This window comes from Lates calcarifer, linkage group LG23, assembly GCF_001640805.2.
Source record: "Lates calcarifer isolate ASB-BC8 linkage group LG23, TLL_Latcal_v3, whole genome shotgun sequence".
Lineage (NCBI taxonomy): Eukaryota > Metazoa > Chordata > Actinopteri > Centropomidae > Lates > Lates calcarifer.
Window position 1 is genome coordinate 4,537,967 of NC_066855.1, and position 19,261 is coordinate 4,557,227.

General features: G+C 40.5%; 2 protein-coding genes across 6 annotated transcripts in view; one reads left to right on the forward strand and one right to left on the reverse strand.

Annotated features, from left to right (window-relative positions):
- Positions 1-19,261, forward strand: part of baiap2l1a (BAR/IMD domain containing adaptor protein 2 like 1a) — a 62,849-nt gene that overhangs the window by 25,045 nt on the left and 18,543 nt on the right. The window contains exons 1-3 of one of the 5 annotated variants that reach the window (XM_018672487.2): positions 12,533-12,805; positions 14,293-14,368; positions 14,524-14,610. The exons of 1 other annotated variant lie outside the window; for it this stretch is intronic. In XM_018672487.2, the coding sequence (XP_018528003.1) occupies positions 12,755-12,805; positions 14,293-14,368; positions 14,524-14,610 (214 nt within the window). In that variant the 5' untranslated portion in view covers positions 12,533-12,754. Of the gene's footprint in view, positions 1-12,532; positions 12,806-14,292; positions 14,369-14,523; positions 14,611-19,261 lie in introns of those variants that run through there. 3 more of the 5 variants (XM_018672488.2, XM_051066469.1, XM_051066470.1) reach the window with 3 other exon arrangements.
- tmem130 (transmembrane protein 130) lies at positions 5,814-11,137 on the reverse strand. Its single transcript, XM_018672457.2, has 8 exons — positions 11,026-11,137; positions 10,862-10,944; positions 10,609-10,780; positions 10,374-10,519; positions 9,906-9,990; positions 9,312-9,514; positions 6,777-6,883; positions 5,814-6,454 (listed from the first exon to the last, which is right to left on the reverse strand). Exons 1-8 carry the CDS (start codon positions 11,031-11,033, stop codon positions 6,314-6,316), a joined length of 945 nt encoding a protein of 314 aa, XP_018527973.1. The 5' UTR covers positions 11,034-11,137; the 3' UTR covers positions 5,814-6,313.

Sequence of the window (19,261 nt, forward strand, 5' to 3'; positions counted from 1 at the left end):
TATTAAAACTAAACTATAAACTGGTGACATTAACTGCAAAAGAAGATTTTTATTGATACATTTCAGGTAGAATTTAGTTTTCAATAAGGAAAATGCTGTAAGAAACCTGAATTTGTTGCAACAAATTTAAAATAAAAGCTTTTATGCTAATTATTTTCTGTGATAATATTTTTCAGAACTCATCATCTGTGACAGCTCATGGCTCTCTTGACTGTAACCTCCCTGTGGCAGCTTCTCACAGACTCAATCAACTCCTCTTCCCCTCCCCCCTCAAACACACACACACAGACACACACACACAGAGACCCCCTTCCAAAAACCCATCAAAGAGTAATACAATGGCTCCATCTGTAGGATAAAGTAGAGAGTCGCAACAGGAAGTTACCCCAAAATCTGAGGTTTCAAACAGGAAGTTGGGTTTCCGAACTTTGACGGGCCAGAACCGGCACACGCTTCGACCCAAACTCACAATTTTCGGAGCCAGTCTTCCAAAAATTGTCAAGGAGGGGCTGACAACATTTGAAGTGAATCTGGTCACCCGTCTAGAAACTGGACATCACACTATAAAATATGTCATTTCCTGCTATAAATAGGTGGCGCTACAACAATTGTATGAATATTGACATATGGATGTGTGCAGATAGGTACCATTAACAATCCTGTAAAGTTTGATGCAGTTTGGACAAAGTATGGCCGAAATATAGCAAAAATAAAGCAACTTCCTGTTTCGTGGCGAGTAATCGAACTTTGAGGGGCCATAACTTCCACGCCCTTCAACAAAAACTCAAAATCTGCCGCAATTTAACATCGTCTATGTCTTAAGAACATACTATTAAGTTTTGAAGTCAATGGGATAATGCGTCTAGGACTAGTTCGCGTTCAAGCGACCCCTGGAAATGGCCAAAAACACACAATTTTTTCACCTTCCGGTCAAAATAAAAATACTTTCTGTTGGGTTTAGGATATGGCTCCAAGAGACTTTTTGGTGCGTCATGGGATGTTACATATGTGTGCAGATTTTCAGATTTTTAGGCGCAACGGGCTTGAGGGGCTGTTCCGTTTAAAAATGTAGGTGGCGCTACCGAGGGCATTTTACCACGCCCATGCTCAAGACCCCTAAATTATTAAATTTTTCGCCGTGCCTGACGCGTCTGCAAATTTTGGTAAGTTTTCACGCATGTTAAGGCCCTCAAAAAGCCGATCTAAGAGGCGGAAAAAGAAGAAAAAAAATAATAATAATAATAATAATAATAATAATAATAATAATAAACAGACCGAAAACAAGAGGGTCCTTGCAACTCGTTGCATGGCCCCGTTGGGCCCACGCAACTCGTTGCTCGGGCCCTAATAATAATAAACAGACCGAAAACAAGAGGGTCCTTGCAACTCGTTGCATGGCCCCGTTGGGCCCACGCAACTCGTTGCTCGGGCCCTAATAATAATAATAATAAACAGACCGAAAACAAGAGGGTCCTTGCAACTCGTTGCATGGCCCCGTTGGGCCCACGCAACTCGTTGCTCGGGCCCTAATTAAAGCTGCGAGCAGCGTTGAACGGGCCCTCGCACCCGGCGCCCGTCGGGGGAGCGGCGACCGCGGGACCCCGGCAACCGCGGGGTCAACGCAGGTCGCAGGGCACACGCTGGCGTAACAGTTCACACTTCCCAGATGTTAAAATTTTAAATAAAAGCTTTTACGCTAATTATTTTCTGTGATAATATTTTTCAGAGCTCATCATCTGTGACAGCTCTTGGCTCTCCTGACTGTAACCTCTCTGTGGCAGCTTCTCACAGACTCAATCAACTCCTCTTCCCCTCCCCCCTCAAACACAAACACAAACACACACACACACACACACACACACACACACACACAGAGACCCCCTTCCAAAAGGAGATAAAACTCAGTTTTAACTTGAGTTTACAAGCTTTGAGCTTTGAGCAAAAGCATTTTTTTTAAGTTCTGTTATTGGGTGCATATATAAATCATTTGTGCTTAAACAAGGCTTATAATGAAGTTATTGGAACAGTGAATATCTCATCTGCCTAAAGTCAGGGCGAAGCCACTAACTAGCTGTAGGGATGGGTATCATTAGGATTTTATCTTTATCCATACAGACCCCTATCAGTCCAGCTCAGACTGTTACTGGTTTAAGAGAGTGAAGTTTATAGCAATTTGCAAAATTTGGAGATTAGTGACAAACTAACCAGTTAGACTACATACAGACAAGCTTTCATTTTAGCTGTTAGTAACAGTTTGCCATGAGCTTAACCAGCGTGCTGTGCTTCCTGTTAAACATGTCATGAGACTGTGGACAACGCTGAAAATATTACTTTACTAACTACTGGCTGAACAGGCGCTTTGACAAAGAAAAGGTAAAGGCCAGCAGCTTTTACTTTTCAATGCACTTGTCGTCAACTTGAGTGGCTTATATTCAGCTGGTTCACCTCGACGCCGGTGGACCTAGTGCACTTTTCCTGTCGCTGTACACTGTGTAACATGAAAATATCAGCCGACCCCGTGTGAAATTTCCTAACTGATCAAAACCAAACTGTAAAGACAGCATCAATCCACGCTCAGCTTTGGTCAAGGGGAGACATATGGTAAGATTACATGAATTCATGTAATCTTCTTTGATGCTACAATTTCAGACTTAACTAAGTCATTCACTAGTGTCTTGGCAGCGTTTATGGAGTCTTTAGACAGGTCTCTCACTGGTTTTCTTTCCAGGGTCATTGAAATCTTTGGCTTCCTACCTCTGCCAGGCTTGTTCTGCACAGTGTGGTTCTCCTTGAATTTCTCGGTGACGCTTCTCATTTGAGTTCTTGACGCTTGGAAATGCTGTGATAACTTTGTATATCCTTCTCCTGCTTCCTGAGCATCCACAATTCTTCAAGTCTACAGTGATTTCCTTAGTTTTTGGCATGATGCTTTCTCAAGTGACAGCTCAAATCTTAACTGAAGTTTTTATACCGCGTGTAAAGCAGCTCTTGGCTCTCCTGACTGTAACCTCTCTGTGGCAGCTTCTCACAGACTCAATCAACTCCTCTTCCCCTCCCCCCTCAAACACAAACACAAACACACACACACACACACACACAGAGACCCCCCTCCAAAAACCCATCAAAGAGTAATACAATGGCTCCATCTATAGGATAAAGTAGAGAGTCGCAACAGGAAGTTACCCCAAAATCTGAGGTTTCAAACAGGAAGTTGGGTTTCCGAACTTTGACGGGCCAGAACAGGCACACGCTTCGACCAAAACTCACAATTTTCGGAGGACGTCTTCCAAAAATTGTCAAGGAGGGGCTGACAACATTTGAAGTGAATCTGGTCACCCGTCTAGAAACTGGACATCACACTATAAAATATGTCATTTCCTGCTATAAATAGGTGGCGCTACAACAATTGTATGAATATTGACATATGGATGTGTGCAGATAGGTACCATTAACAATCCTGTAAAGTTTGATGCAGTTTGGACAAAGTATGGCCGAAATATAGCAAATATAAAGCAACTTCCTGTTTTGTGGCGAGTGATCGAACTTTGAGGGGCCATAACTTCCACGCCCTTCAATGAAAAGTCCGAAACTTTTGCAATTTAACTTCGTCTATGTCTTAAGAACAAATTATCAAATTTTGAAGTCAATCGGATAATGCGTCTAGGACTAGTTCGCGTTCAAGCGACCCCTGGAAATGGCCAAAAACACACAATTTTTTCACCTTCCGGTCAAAATAAAAATACTTTCTGTTGGGTTTAGAATATGGCTCCAAGAGACTTTTTGGTGCGTCATGGGATGTTACATATGTGTGCAGATTTTCAGATTTTTAGGCGCAACGGGCTTGAGGGGCTGTTCCGTTAAAAATGTAGGTGGCGCTACCGAGGCCATTTTGCCACACCCATGCTCAAGACCCCTAAATTCTTAAATTTTTCGCCGTGCCTGACGCGTCTGCAAATTTTCAGGAGTTTTGACGCATTTTAAGGCCCTCAAAAAGGCGATCAAAGAGGCGGAAAAAGAAGAAAAAAAAAAATAATAATAATAATAATAATAAACCGAACGAAAACAAGAGGGTCCTTGCAACTCGTTGCATGGCCCCGTTGGGCCCACGCAACTCGTTGCTCGGGCCCTAATAATAATAAACCGAACGAAAACAAGAGGGTCCTTGCAACTCGTTGCATGGCCCCGTTGGGCCCACGCAACTCGTTGCTCGGGCCCTAATAATAATAATAATAATAATAAACAGACCGAAAACAAGAGGGTCCTTGCAACTCGTTGCATGGCCCCGTTGGGCCCACGCAACTCGTTGCTCGGGCCCTAATAATAATAATAAACAGACCGAAAACAAGAGGGTCCTTGCAACTCGTTGCATGGCCCCGTTGGGCCCACGCAACTCGTTGCTCGGGCCCTAATAATAATAATAAACAGACCGAAAACAAGAGGGTCCTTGCAACTCGTTGCATGGCCCCGTTGGGCCCATGCAACTCGTTGCTCGGGCCCTAATGATGTGAGAAAATGGAACATCACAGATGGGTGTAATGGCAGGCTTTGCAGTTTTCTCATCGACTGAACAACTGGTTGAAGTTCACATTATCAGTACATTATCAGGGGTTACTTAAAACTGTGCTAATCAATATTTTTATATTAACAATGAATGTAACAAATGTGAGTCATGTGAAAGAGGGGTGCTCATAATAATGGCACCACAGAGAATTATCATCAACCTCTGCAGTTCTTCTCAGCGTTGTAGATAATTTTAGCATCTTCCAGGTTTTTATTACAGTTTTCTACTCTGCTTTTTACAAAGAGGATATATATTGAACATTTATGTCTTACATGGACTCACACATAAAACATAAATACAAAGTTGACACACTAACAACTTTACAGATCCTGTTTTAATCAAAAGACTGTTTCCATTGAAGATTTCAAAAGTTGCTATTTACATTTTTAGGTTCGCTCACAGCTCGAGACAGCTTCAGTGGATGTGAAAGAACTGAGGGATTAAAAGCCAGTTCATGAGATGTGATTCTTCTCAAAGCTGTGGATAGCTGCAGACATCAACCACAGTGGTATTTTAGCTCAAGGTCGATCCTCTGATGGAAGTGAGGTACTCATCGAAACACCTGCAGCTCCTCATGGCATCTCTGACAGCTGGCATTCATCAAGAGGCTGACAATTAATAATGCTGTGACATCTCTAACAGAGGACAAGCTGTCGTTAAACACCATCAAGGCACTAAAGAGCCCCAAAATAATCTGACTGACGTCACCACAGGTGGAAAAGATTCAAGGTTTATATTTTGTGTAATGCCGTTCCTTTTGTTTGCTTAAATTATACTCTTTTCTTTTGACTCTTGATGTTTATAGCTATCTCAGCTCAGCCAGTCAATCCACCACTTTCAGACTGAAACATCAGTTAACTATTGGATGGATTACCATGGAACTTGGTTCAGATATCCATGAAGCTTTTACTTTGATGATCTCCTGACATATTTAGTGCCACCAACAATCAACAGCAATTTCGCTTATCCGGTGAAATGTGAAGGTTGATTTGGCACAAAATTCTGTACAGGCTTTCATAGTTCCCCATCAGAAAGAGAAAAAGATGTTCCTCAGCTCTGTATATCTGTAGTAGTATTTTTGTGTGTGGTGTACCCCACTGCTGCACATTTGTTGCACTGATGGATAGGCCTTCTTCAAATGCTCAAGAGTTCAAACATGCAGTTTCTAGTTTCCACTTGACAGAGATCAAAACTCTGCTTAATATAGAATTGATTACACAGTTACTAAATTACTTTATATTTATAAAGTTGCTACAAAGGAAACATATGTTTTATTCTTTTTCTTGAGAGCAAAGCAAAGCGAGGCACAGATTTAAGCAGCCCATATCTATACATACATATACACAATATGAAAAAAAAAAACAATAAATAAGTGAACAGTCTGAAGCAGTCACAGCATGTTTAACTTAGCACTCATTGTTTAAACATGACCTACACTTGAGCTATTAATTTATTATGAGTTCATCTGAATGTCAGGCCCAGCTCAGTGACTCATTAATTGATCATCATCAGCTACTTACTGAACAATAATGACTGAACCATTAATTAACACAGCTTAGACCACAGTCCAAAACAGGCACTACTTATGCAACTTAATCATGCACTGGTCACAGATTTAGCAATATAAATCCATGGTGATATGTGATAAGATGAAAATTGTTATTACATCCGTAAAGGCATAATTGTATATTATCTTCTGCCAAATATATACATGTGCACAGACAGAGAGCAGACAGAGGAGCAGTGTGACGGTTAAGAGGAGTATTGAGTACCATGCTGCATGAGGAGCGGCTCTTTCTCTCCTCTCTCCACGTTGGAGAAGTTAAAGAGAATCCTGCTTTGATTATCTGAGTCTTGGCTCTTCAGGAATACAGCATTACTGGAAGCAGCAATCTGCAAAATGACATTTATCCAGATGTCAGTCAATGAAATGTCTGATTGTTTTTAAGTTGCTTTTAGATAAATTGCAGTTTTACAGACAATGACAATCAGTCCCATATCTACAGTATGTTGGATTTTCAGTTTATTTCTAGGCACAGACAGCCTCCTTGTGGTCATTAACAGCATTTAAGCGCAAACACTAATTCTCTTAATGAGGGTAAAGAATCTCTACATGAGAGCTAATGTAAGCAAACATAAAGCAATGCTAAATATCTCATCTTAAACAATAGGATATAATGATGAACTACATTTAAATACAGTTCACTGTACATACCTGTGGTCTGATCTGATGACGAGGGCGACAGGCGATAACTGTGATGAAGGAGAAAGTTGCGACAAGAATGGCAGCACATGACAGGATGAAGAACATGTGGGGGTTGGCTGCAATTAACACAGAGAAAAACATGTTATCAGTGAGTGTGTTTTTATTAGTAACAGTGTGTGATCTGAAAGTGTGAAAATAAGCTTATTTAAATTAAAGTGTGTTTTTAAAATAAGGTTAATATCCACGTCTAGATCTCATTTATCATCTGGATGACATGAAGAAAGATGTTGTCTTTCAACTGTGATCTGGTCCAGCTGCTGCAGAGGTGGGAGTGGGTAACAATAGCAGACTATGAGGTCCTTCCTGTTAAAATGCCCTCAATATCACAAGAACAAAGGTCAAACAAAGGCGTTAATATGCTTCCCATTAAGTAAGAAGCTGACATTAAAAGCTCATTATTGTCAGCTTTAGCTGGATCACAACTTCAGCGAATCAATTGAGCACAGCAGACATGTGCTGACCAGTCAGCTCACTCTCCTCCGACATGCCTGGATTCCTCCATTTTCACTGTTCCCTCTCTTGCTGTGGAACTAACAGTTTTATCCGAAACACCTCATGACACAGCACAGCTTCTCCCACTTTCAATAATCTTTCTGATTGTAAAAAACAAAAAAAGAGAAAAAATAAACTAGAAAATCAGAAGTAATCAGCTGTATGCAGATACTAGATCAAACTGATGAATCAGGATAAAGGGTCACTGATTTTGATTCATTCAGATTCATTAAAATTACACAAAGTCCAGACACTGAATTATATAGAGAGCTAAGAAAGCCTTGCACAAAATGGTCAAGTCATTTATTTCTAGTTGGAAGTAAAAGAAGGGATTAGTCAAAGAGTTTACGAATGAATAAATCCATTCTTCTATGAATAGAAATATTAAAGAAATCAATTCAGTAAGGGTTCATTAAATGATAATAAGGTCGATTAATAAGATTGAATAAATAAAATAACCCAGTTCATCAACAAACTGTTCAATTGAAAAGACTTTTAGGTTGTATTCATGCTCTTTCAGTTACGTTGTCGCACTTCGCTGACCTCCAGAAACATGATCCTGATAACACTGCAATGCTGTCACTGACAGTGCAGGATCTAAAATGACTGTAATCATGTAAACTAACTACATCAGATGGAAGACTGCCTCCTGTCCCTTCTTCCTGTTCTCCTTTTCCATGATTCTACCTGTCTTATCTATACAGGATGCCTGTATGTTGATTTTAGTGTTATAGCAATAAACAAATTTATCTATGCTGTGTAATACACAGTGAAACAGATGTGTTTACATGTTATAATAATATGCAGTATAATTGGTCATCACTGCAGACAGTGTGTGTATATAGTTCACTCTGGTAAAGAAAACATTATTCCACAGAGTCACTTTTTAATTGATTAAAGAATCATTAAACTAGAGTCAAATGCTTTTGCATCCTCTTGGTCCTCCATATACTCTGCTGCTGAGCATCAAAACTAATTGCCTTGCATGTTAAATTCACACTCTTATGAACATGCAGTTGTCAGCCCTGGGGACCGCTGCCAGTATGTACACACCTCCCATGTTATGTACAGTGGCAGCTTGTGTGTATTTATGTTTTCATAACACTGTGTATTGTGTTCTCCAGATGGGAGAATTGACTGATAGGGAGTCACAGGCATTAAAACCTGTTAAAACCTCTCAGGGTCGTTCACAGCATGACGCCACGTGGGAGTGGTTGAGGGCTTAAGGTCACATGTTGGTCATGTGAGAGTCATCACAGTGATTTGGATCAAGGTGTTAAAAGGTGTAGAACAACCTGAGAAAGGTGGTCAAGATGACTTTGTGTCACTAAACATGTACAACTACAGTCCAGTGGTCTTGTTGTATCACTTCATGACAAACCACTTTTGACATTATTTGACAGATTCAGCACAGTTTCATAACACTGTGATGGATTCTCCTAAACCCCAACAGAAACCATGCAACCACTGAGATATGAAAATCTTGTCAACAACAATTCTTTCACCAACAATAATATGCCATAATGCCTACCAGTCAACAATCCTTCTAAAGCTTTCTTTCTTTCCTGCCCACCTCTTTACCTGAGTTTCTGTCTTTTTTCACCTCCCCTTCTCAGTTTCTTTCCATCTTTTTGTTATGGAAAGTATCCCTGTTAACATCCAGACTTGCAGGTATTTCTCTCTCTCTCTCTCTCTCTGTGTGTGTGTGTGTGTGTGGTCCAGGTATTACCCATCCTGTGGGGACCTAAATCTATTTACACAATCACATTATGAGGATTTGTATTCCTTATGGTCCCTAAAAATCATTAAATTTTAAGTTGAAGCCATGTTTTAAGGTTGAGAGAAGGGTTTGTAGTTATGTTTAAGGTTAGAGTGAGTCTCCGGGAAATGAATGTAAGTCAATGTAATGTCCTCTGAAGTCATGGAGACAAGTCTGTATGTGTGTGTGTGTGTGTGTGTGTGTGTGTGTGTGTGTGTGTGTGGCCCCCTCACTGTTTCTCTTGACATAGAGGCTGAAGGAGGTCTGCAGTTTGCTGATGTCATTGCGGACGCTGATGTCCAGGCAGTGGACACCAGTTGAGGTGAAGGTGTGGTTCAGTCTCAGTGTGTTTTCATACAACATGGTCAGCGTGCAGCCCCCCGTAATGTCCGGCACACAGTTAGTCAGGAAACGCCAGCACACCCACATGGGAGGACTAAAAACACACACAGAGGACAGTAACCTTCATTATCATTACTGTTAATTTTCTATTCTTTTTTAAAGTTGGAATGGTCAGATGTATCAAATGTAAAAGTGAAAGGAAGATGGGAGGCAGGAGGATAATGGTGACTTTTTCATATCGATCATTATGATAATTTCACTCCTGTGTCTGTTGAAAACTGAAATGGAGTGAATGATGAATATCAATTATCTCATTAAATACAGAGATCAATGAGCAACCAACAAAGAAAAAGATGAATACAAGAAAATAAGAGTGAAAGTTTAAAAACCTAAGTTTCTCTTCAGTCTGGATAGATGTACTTTCCAATCAGTGCACAATAATTGATTGCAAGAAAAAGAAAATGAACAGACTAAATGCAGCTTACCTTCCATCGACATGAAAAGCCAGACTGGTGTCCTGAGACACCTCATAATCTGAAGGGCCCGTCAGCTCAATTTTTTTGATGGCATCTACAAATTAATTTCAGTTATTAGTCATTTCACTGTCTACCACGATTAGTTTTGGCACAACTTTACTTTGGTAAGACTTCAGAAAGATACAAAATGTACTTTTATTAACATCCATTTGAGGAATTCGCTTCATTCTGAACATCTGAATGACGGTTACATCAGATCATTTCACAATGCAAATTGAATTTCTTCAGGGATTTTCTTGGATTAATTTATAAGACACAGAGGAAGTCTGCCTTGGTGACATTTACTGAAACTGCAATTGGAACCAGTGACATTACCATAACCTCATTATCTGATCATTTTTATTTCTACCAAGGGAATAAAATAAAGTTTGAAACTTTGAGTGATGTAAAAAATAAAAAAAAATAAAACACACAAACCGAGCACTTGAACATCTGTGGAGTAGACCCCGGTGATTGGAGGGGCAGATTTGGTCACATTGACTCCTACTTTCAGCCGCAGTGTGTAGTTCCCTGATTCTGAGTAATGATAGCGGACAACTGGCTCTGTCCCTTGGATCACTTCTCTGCATCACAAAGGAGGAGAAGTATGAATGATTAAGAGAAGTGCCGCAAACCTTTGTGAGAATGTAAAATATTGAGAAAATCCTCGCACCCGTTGCCTAAATCCCATGTATAGGTGAATTTTGCAGAGCTGAAATTCCGCTGGGGATCGAAGAGTTCAAACATGGTCTCTGTGGGAACATCTGACGCCAACTCTCCTGTGTCTCTCACATAAGTGGCATTTCCATCCATTTGATAGAAAACAAGCTTCCCGGCAATATTTTCTGTTTAAAAGAGAAGATATCCTTCATTAGGGAGACACTATTCCTGCAAGAAAAGTACAAAAGATATGCTGGATGGCCTACCCAAATCTGTCAAAGGGTCTGTAGACTCTGCCACACCCAGGAGGACCAGGAGAAGAAGCATCACGATCCATACAACATGTTTTCTGTAGGGCATATGTCCCAGAGTTTTACAAATGAATTTTACAAAGGTCAAATGTGTTTAATGAAGCAGATTTTACATTTACCTGTCCATATCTGCTGGTCCTCTCACACAGGAGATCACCGGAGGACCTCAAGTAGAAATAAAGGTAAAGCTGAGAGCAGAGTGGTTGGACATGGGGGGGATGATGAAGGGGGGTGATGTGTCGCCTTCTGACTGACTGTGAGATTCAGAGCTGTAAAGGCTTGAAATCGTCACCATGCGTTTCAGTCATGTGGCTGGGGAACAACAACCAGCCTTTGAACAGGAGGCTCTGGCCTGGGTCACATTCCTCTCAGTGATGGGGAGGACGTCTCCTCTTTCATTTTATCTTTCATGTTTCTCTAAGACAAAAACAAGGTCTAAAGTTTCATTTCATTTCAAGGACAGGCGAGGTTCAGTATATTAATATGTTTTAGTCTGAAACAGGACATATCCACATGGTGGCACTAACAACCCAAGAATTACACAACCAGTAGGATATAACTGGTTACTGTGACTAATCCTGAATTATGTTTGGATGAAGTTTTGAGGTTGAAATACAAGATTAATGTCAAATAGAGCAGATAAAAATGGTGATATAGAATGTGCATAATCAAAAATATTATAATCTCTACATTCAAAACCTCTGCCTTTCTCTGTCTTGCTGACACATACACATGCAGTAAAGAATCATGCAGGTTTGGCCCAATAATGATATGTGGAGCCTTTAAGTCTCAACAAAAAATCAGGCTGGAGATGATGCACTAATGCTTTTCAACTGCTTGGGTATATCGCCCTCATCAGGCCATGCTCAGTCACGTTTTACAGAAAACATCAATCCAAGTTTTCACATGATAGTGGCTTGTTTGGATATGAATTTGCTATAGACTGACAGTAGTGGAAGGTAACTGTACTTGTACTGAAGAACTTCCAGTTAATTCTTTTTCATATTTCTACTCCATAACGTTTATCTTATAGTTACTTTACAGATTAATACCTTACATAAATATATACTGTGTGATGAATATGATATAGCAGTATAAACAACAGCACAAGCAACAGCAGCAAAATGTTTCCTACACATGATGGATCATAATATAATAACACAATATAAAGTAATTTAATATTCACAGAGGCAAAGTTTTTTTGTTTTTTGTTTTTTTGCACAACAAATACTTTTGCCTACCTGTCCTATTTTTAGTCTCCAAATACAGAAGGTTAACATGAGATGTCTAATGTAACACTGTGGCACAGCCACTTTTTCCTAAGAATGTAACAATATCCTCCTCTCATGGACTGCAGTGCAAACATTAGTGTTATAACGCCCTCTAAAGGCCAGTGGAGCGTTTTATTTCAACGACACCTCAGCGTCAACCCTCCCCACATTTAAAAAAAATCCACAACAGTCATGTAGTTTCTCTCGCTCTCTCTCTCTCGTAACTTTTTATTTCACCTGTGGTCTAACACCTCCTCTGACGTCACGACCCCCACCCCCTCGCGCTCCTCCGCCCTCCTTCCTCATCATCACTCTTCCCTCTAAACGCACTGGGGAAGTCTCTCGGTGTCCCAGTCAGTGCGTGTCCTCCGCCGGCTACCTCTGCCTCTGCCGCTGCTGTTGCTGCTGCTGCTGAGCGTCGCTGTGCCCGCACATGCACGGAGTGAGGGTGCAGGTCCGACCGTGGGATTTATTATTGAACACCTGGATTACAAAGCACCATTTCTATTTTTCTCTTTGTTGTTGTTGTGTTTTTTTCTCTGACTTCTGGGCTTGAGGAAAAAAAAAACCTGACACCATGTCTCGGGCTCCAGAGGATGTGAGCAAGCTTACTGAAAGTACATACAAGGTGAGTGATATGTCTAACTAACGAGGAAATAATCAGCTGATTAATTATAGGCGGTATGCCTGGTTTGTGATCACTATGAACACTAAGAGGGTTGAAATCAGCTTTTCATGGTTGGGGTTATGATTCATTTTGTTGCCTTGTAATGATGACCATAAATGAAACAGGTGTGATTTATGTGCAGGTGTTTTTATTGGGACTAGTCACGTTTTATGTGACTGTTATTTCCTTCTTCAACTTTTTGTGTAAGAGACTCACTCTTTCACTTTCACACTGTAAAAAAAATAAGTCCTCTGTTTGAGCCACTGAAACCTATTTACAAGGCAAGGAAAGTATTTGTGAACTCTAATAACAGCCTGTAAAGTTCAACAAAACCAACACTGAGGGACACACCCTGGTATTTGATTATTAAAGGATGGATAAATCACAGTGAACCACAGTGCAGCCAAAGCCCTCCTGTCCATCAAATGTGTGATGAGAAAGAGAGAGAGAGAGAAAAAAGTTGCTCTCAACCCATCAATCAGCCCGCTGAAACTCGATCAACTGCCATTTGATCATGAGATTAATCTTGTTTGGTCAATCCAGATTAATCTAATCAAATTTACACACTGTTGCCTATCACATCTGATAAGCAGGTGAGGGTAGATAGATAAAAGGTTAAAAGGTAAAAAAAAAAAAAAAAAGGTTGTTTTATGGCTTGGGATTGGGTTTTAATTTAATCACAGAATTAGGATTAAAGATAATTTTTGTGGAACATCCTCACAGGTTTAGCACATGTGTGTGTGTGTGTGTGTGTGACAGAGAGAGAGAGAGAGTCATACCTTAAGTTTACAGTGTGCCACAGTTTCAGCTGTGAGAGAGAGAGAGAGTGAGAGAGAAAAGAAAACAAGGAACCCGTTTCCCTTTTTCTCTCTCCTCCGCTCTGTTCTTTTCTCCGTGTAAAGTCATACCTGCCCCTTCATTGTTCAGTTGAGGGCGTGCCAGGGGAATAGAGACAGGGAGGTGAACACCACTTGATTGTTGAGGCATTTCAATAGAAAGAGAGAGAGAGAGAGAGAGAGAGAGACGGGTGGGGGTGGGAGGGAGTGTGATGAGGTTCATGCTGCAAATAGCAGCGACTTTGTCTTTGTGTGTGTGTGTGTGTGTGTGTGTGTGTGGGACTTCGCTCTTTTGAGGGAGTCGTAAAGCATACGTGAGGGGTCAAGTTAAAAATTGAAAGTTTTTATTGTTCTCACATGGTGATATTTATAGAGCAACAGCACAAACACTTGCACTTGTTTTCATGTGTTTCTCTTCTCCACCCACTCCCACAAAAATAGCCTCATGAGTTTTATTATTCATGGCAATGCCCTTTAAAAAAAAGAGAGAAATTAGAGATGTTTGTGACTGCGCTAAAGACAAAAACAACATAAGAAACTGTGTGAAGTGGTGTGTTTATATCAGTGGTCGTTGCTTTCCTCCTCACGTTTTATCTCCGCTCTTTGTCCCAGAATGTGATGGAGCAGTTCAACCCAGGCCTGAGGAATCTGGTCAACCTCGGGAAGAGCTATGAGAAATCAGTCACAGGTAAACGCAGCTTTCACCCTCACTGACACTGATACTGCTTTAGTTTGTTTGCTTTGCCAAATAAATCCTCACCAGAATACAAAATGATTCAGGAAGTCTTTTTTACCAGCAAGTAACTTGATGATGTTTGTCTGTCCACCTCCCCCGCCACGCAGCGATGACTCTTGCTGGGAAGGTCTATTTTGATGCAGTCTCAAAGATCGGAGAGAATGCGATCGTGTCTCCAGTCTCCAGAGAGCTTGGTGAGTTTCATGCGAGTCCAGGTTAAATCTACCTACAGTGAGCGTAATCTCAGGGGGGTCTGCCTGATATCCATACTGCCTGACTGAATGTCTCTGTGGTGAAGACTTGAAATTGAAAAATAATAATTCCTAACCCCCATTTCTGTTGAAATATGTTGAAAGGAACTGAGAAAATCAAAACCATCATCATGCCCTTACAAAATATAGAAGACTGTAGCCTGCAGCTGTTAGCTTAGCTTAGCATAAAGGTGGTAATAGGGCCTAGCTCTGTCTAAAGGTAACAAAATCACCTCTAAAGCTCATTAATTAACTTGTTACATCACTATTATTTATTGTATACAAAAACCAAAGTCACCAATCTTCAACAACACAGCAGCCGACAGGGCAAGGTGAGGCCACTACCTACCAACGATAATGACGACCAAGATAACGATGGTGCCAGTGCTTCTGCTGAAACCACTACCACATCAGATACAAGTCAATCATCCACTGTCACTCACATCCGTGTATCTAACACTAGGCCTAAAATAGAGAAGAGCAGTGTACCACTCTATTGGACGATTCCTGGAAAGGAATGGAGCCATAAGATGCAGCTCCCTTTTAAAGAGCTATAATTCCCATCACTAGTTACCTGGCAACCTCAACAAGACTCACTGCTCACAACCAAGAAATTATAAAACTACAGAGGCATTTCTTACAAATGAAACAATCAATTAGCTAATTAGTTAGCTTTAGTTAGTTGACTTTTTCCTCCGGTTTATGGTCTTTATGTTAAGCTAAGCTAACTGGCTGCTGGCTGTAGCCCTATATGTACCGTACAGATACATATAACGCTGAATATAAGTCTACTCCCCCAAATGTCAAACTGATTTTATAAAGTCACCATGAGATGATGAAAGTGACTTTTTCACTTAAAATACCAACCTGTTTTTTTTTCACCCAAACACCCTGTTGAATAATGGAAGCTAGAGACCATCAAAATGCTGCATTGTGGTGACATATTTTGCCTGGATGCAACCATCATCCAAAATGCAAATCAATTACGCAAACATCTGGAAATAACACTGAACCCTTGTGGCACAGAAGCAGCAGAAATCCATTATTATCTACTGTCTACTTCTTCCTGTGATTGAAGTGCTTCCTCTCCTCTCTCTCCTCCTCTGAGGCCGCCATCAAGCTTGTACAGGTTGTTTTTCATCCATCCTGTGACTCATCTCCAATTATTCTATTAGTGCCACAATTTGGAGCTGACCTGTTTCATCCGGGGCTCCTAATTCAGTGCCATTACAATTCATCAAGTTGTGTATTTTTTTTATATATATGCTGCATCACTCCCTAATGCCAGGTTTTACAAATTGGCCTCATGTAAGCTTAGGCTGATGTGAAAGATAAGGAATCAGCAGGGCAGTTAAAATGGAGACATAATGCTTTGTCATTTTGCCTTCTGTTTTTATAGAGAAATGGTGATTACTGTGATTACATACATTTTACTTCATTATGCATGGCTTTTAAAAGAAAAGCAGTGGGTTCTCTGCTGGTATTTCTGACTGCGTTCCCTTCTTTAAGGTGGCACTTGCATTACTTCACGTCATAAACACATTTTGATGAAATGTTAGACTAGGTGAAGAGATTTTCACAGAGCTGTCACTGTGTGAAAGAGAGGGGATTAGGTGTGTCTGTCACATTTGGCGGATGTATAAGTAGAGGAATAAGGAAGTTAATATAACATCAAGGCAGCAGACTTGATCATCATTGTATAGTCTGAAAAGGAAACTTTGAAGAATGTATTTCATAGAATAAACATGTACTGCGCAGGCTTTGATATCTAGATACGCAGGTCAGATCTATCACAGGTTAGCTTCCTTATTGCTGATGATGAAACCTAACCAAATTAGCACAGAAATCTTTTCTCTGCATTTTGAAATTAGGATATTATTATTTAAATCTTTCTGGCAGACCGCAGCAAAACATTTGCAGTGACAGGAGACGCTCTCCATACCCATCTGTCATGAAATGTTGGTTGAGTCTGTCAGGTCACACCTGTCAGTTAACAATGCCAGTACTTCATCGCTTCATTAAATAATATGTTCGTGCTGCATGGTCGGCCGATGACATTTTCTCTGCATACTCAAAACAATGAGGTGCAACAACTTTGCAGACGCCACGGTAAAGGCTCCGTCATCTTTGACAAATTTTGAACATGTGGGAAGTCAAGGATAGCAGCTTTAGCACTGAAATACAGTGTTAACGCCTTTCTTTGTGCCTTTATCTAGTTTCCCCTCTTTTTCTGTTCGCTACAGCCACGCACGAGTGTGAGTGGATGTTTTATGTCTGATTATATGAGCATGTGCCCGCGGCTGAATGTGTGCACAAAAAGTGAAACATGACTAGAAAAGAAAACATTAGGTTGCACTGTCTTATTTGACCCCAACTATAAGAATCCAACTCAATACAGAAAATGGCCTCTAGTCAAAAAGGCACATAAACTCACAGCCACTCTTTGACTTCCTGGAAAAGACGACAACAAGACAGTGCGAATTCTCTCACACACTGCAGCGAGAGGAGCAGCAAACACGCTGAACAAACAGACAGACTGCTCATCCCCTGTTTCTCCATCTGCCTCACCAAACCCACCGCCGGACTTTTCTGTCTGTCTGTGGAGGCCAGGGGAGGCTCAAACACTATGGAAATGAGGGGAACACTGACTTTTACAGGATTTGTGGTTGTTTGTCATCACCTCAAGTGAATCTTAAATCATTCACTCCATCTCTGACAGTGGAATACTTGATTCAGGCTCAAGAATTCAGTATATTGTCCTTCAAACTGCTACACTGACTAACTCCACTGCAGACACCTGTAAAGATGAATGGTGTGGTGCTTTTGCGTCACAGTGGTTGGCAGGTATTTGCAGAAAGTTACCTGAGGCTTTTACTTCGTGCCTGCTGCCTTTCCTGGGACTACAGTTTGTCCACATTTCCTCTTTCATTTTATTACTGTAATGGAGGTGAAAGTGTACTGGTAATAAGGAGAGACTTTTAGTCAAACGTCACAACTGCCTGAAGGAAAACTAGTATGATCAGATGAGTGAAAGCCTATGACCTACGTCAGTGCTCTTCTGCTCACCAGCAGCATAATTCATGGGAGGAATTGTCACTTTATCAACTAGTTAATTCTTAAAATAATTTTTGTGTTGCTACCACTGGTAGCTAGCACCAATTATGCTAAATATTTGAGAAATTTTAAAGCTAAACAGCGTATGTTTAAGTAGTAGGCTACTATGTAACTTTTGAAAGGAGTAACACATTATTTATCTTACAAAAAAGTTTGCTTACTTAATTGATTCTTTCTACTTGCTTGCTATTACGCTACATCTTAGCAGGTCTTGGAGATACATTTTATTTTTTTCTGTCACAAAAGTAAAACAACAGGTAAACAGGCCGTAACGGGGAGATACGTTTGCTGTTTCCTGCTTGTCAACCCAGTCAGTTTGCCTAATAATGTTATATTTAAAGCAGATGTCTCAAGCAAAATTCATGAAATGAAAACATACCATTATCCTTCACTTGAGGCCACAGTGGCCACAGCTCAGTAAGAGTAACATAGTCTTGCTTTATGACTACTAGTTGTGAAATCACATATGATTATAGCTTTACAATCAGTAAATGGATTGCTGCTTGTTGCCATCCATCAACAATGTAGTAACCATGGCAGCGTAGCTGTTAAGCCATATATCAGACTATATTTTTAAAAGTTTCAGTGGGTGTACAATTAGAAACTTCCTGTGCATGAGCGCATGACTGGACTCCACAGGGAGTTGATATTCCACTCTGAAAAGCAGCAGGTATTGAAGGACTGAAAATGTTGCGGGAGAAAGAATAGCACGAACCCCACCCCTTCCACCTTTTCTCCGAGCTGTTTGTCAAGCTTCAGTTGAAATTGTTTTTTGAAGTATTGAAGTGCACTGACAGCATGAGAAAAATTGTAATATCAGCCAGAGCGATTTTTCTCTCCCCCTGGAGAACGAGGATTGAGAACAGAGAGATGAGTGTTTCCCACCGATAGCTGCTGGTTTTGGCTTTTGTGAGGAGCCATTTCTTCTGAAGGGAGATTGAAGTTATGGTAAATAACAGTCTATGACATTTTAAACATCAACTGGGCTGTTTTACTTTCTAGATAATACCCACGTTGTTGGGCAATGTAGACACAACATCACCAGCAGCATCAGGGAGCCAAAAATTGTTTCCAAAAGTCAGTGAAAATAAACTGTCGTTCATTTTTCTCCTGCGTTATATTTTATATCTCAGGGCCCATCTGTCCTGGCAACAACAACTTGTCTGGTGCAAACTCTCTTTCTTTGAGAAGGAGAAGAAGATCAGGCTGGCTTGGCTTCATCGTACACAATAATGAAGTTTCCATCATTAATAATGCAGTTTATATCTGGACCAAATAAGAATTAAGTCCCCTTTTTTCTGTAATAATGCTCTTCTCTGGTCAGATGTGAGGGCGCTTTTCTTTCTGGAAAGAAAAAAACTCATTCTCAGTGTCCTCTTACCGCCAGTCTGCTAAGCTACGCTAACAGTCTCGCTGCTCCAGCTTAATATTTAATGTATAGACAAGAAAGTTGTATCAATCAAATTATCAAACTCTCAAC

Bases quoted from the DNA above. Each gene is read 5' to 3' on its own strand.
- tmem130 (XM_018672457.2), bottom strand. The intron at 9,515-9,905 runs GTAAGCTGCATT...GTGTGTTTTTAG, and splicing joins GCTTTTCATGTCGATGGAAG to TCCTCCCATGTGGGTGTGCT. The intron at 6,884-9,311 runs GTGAGGGGGCCA...TGTTAATTGCAG, and splicing joins CCTCTATGTCAAGAGAAACA to CCAACCCCCACATGTTCTTC.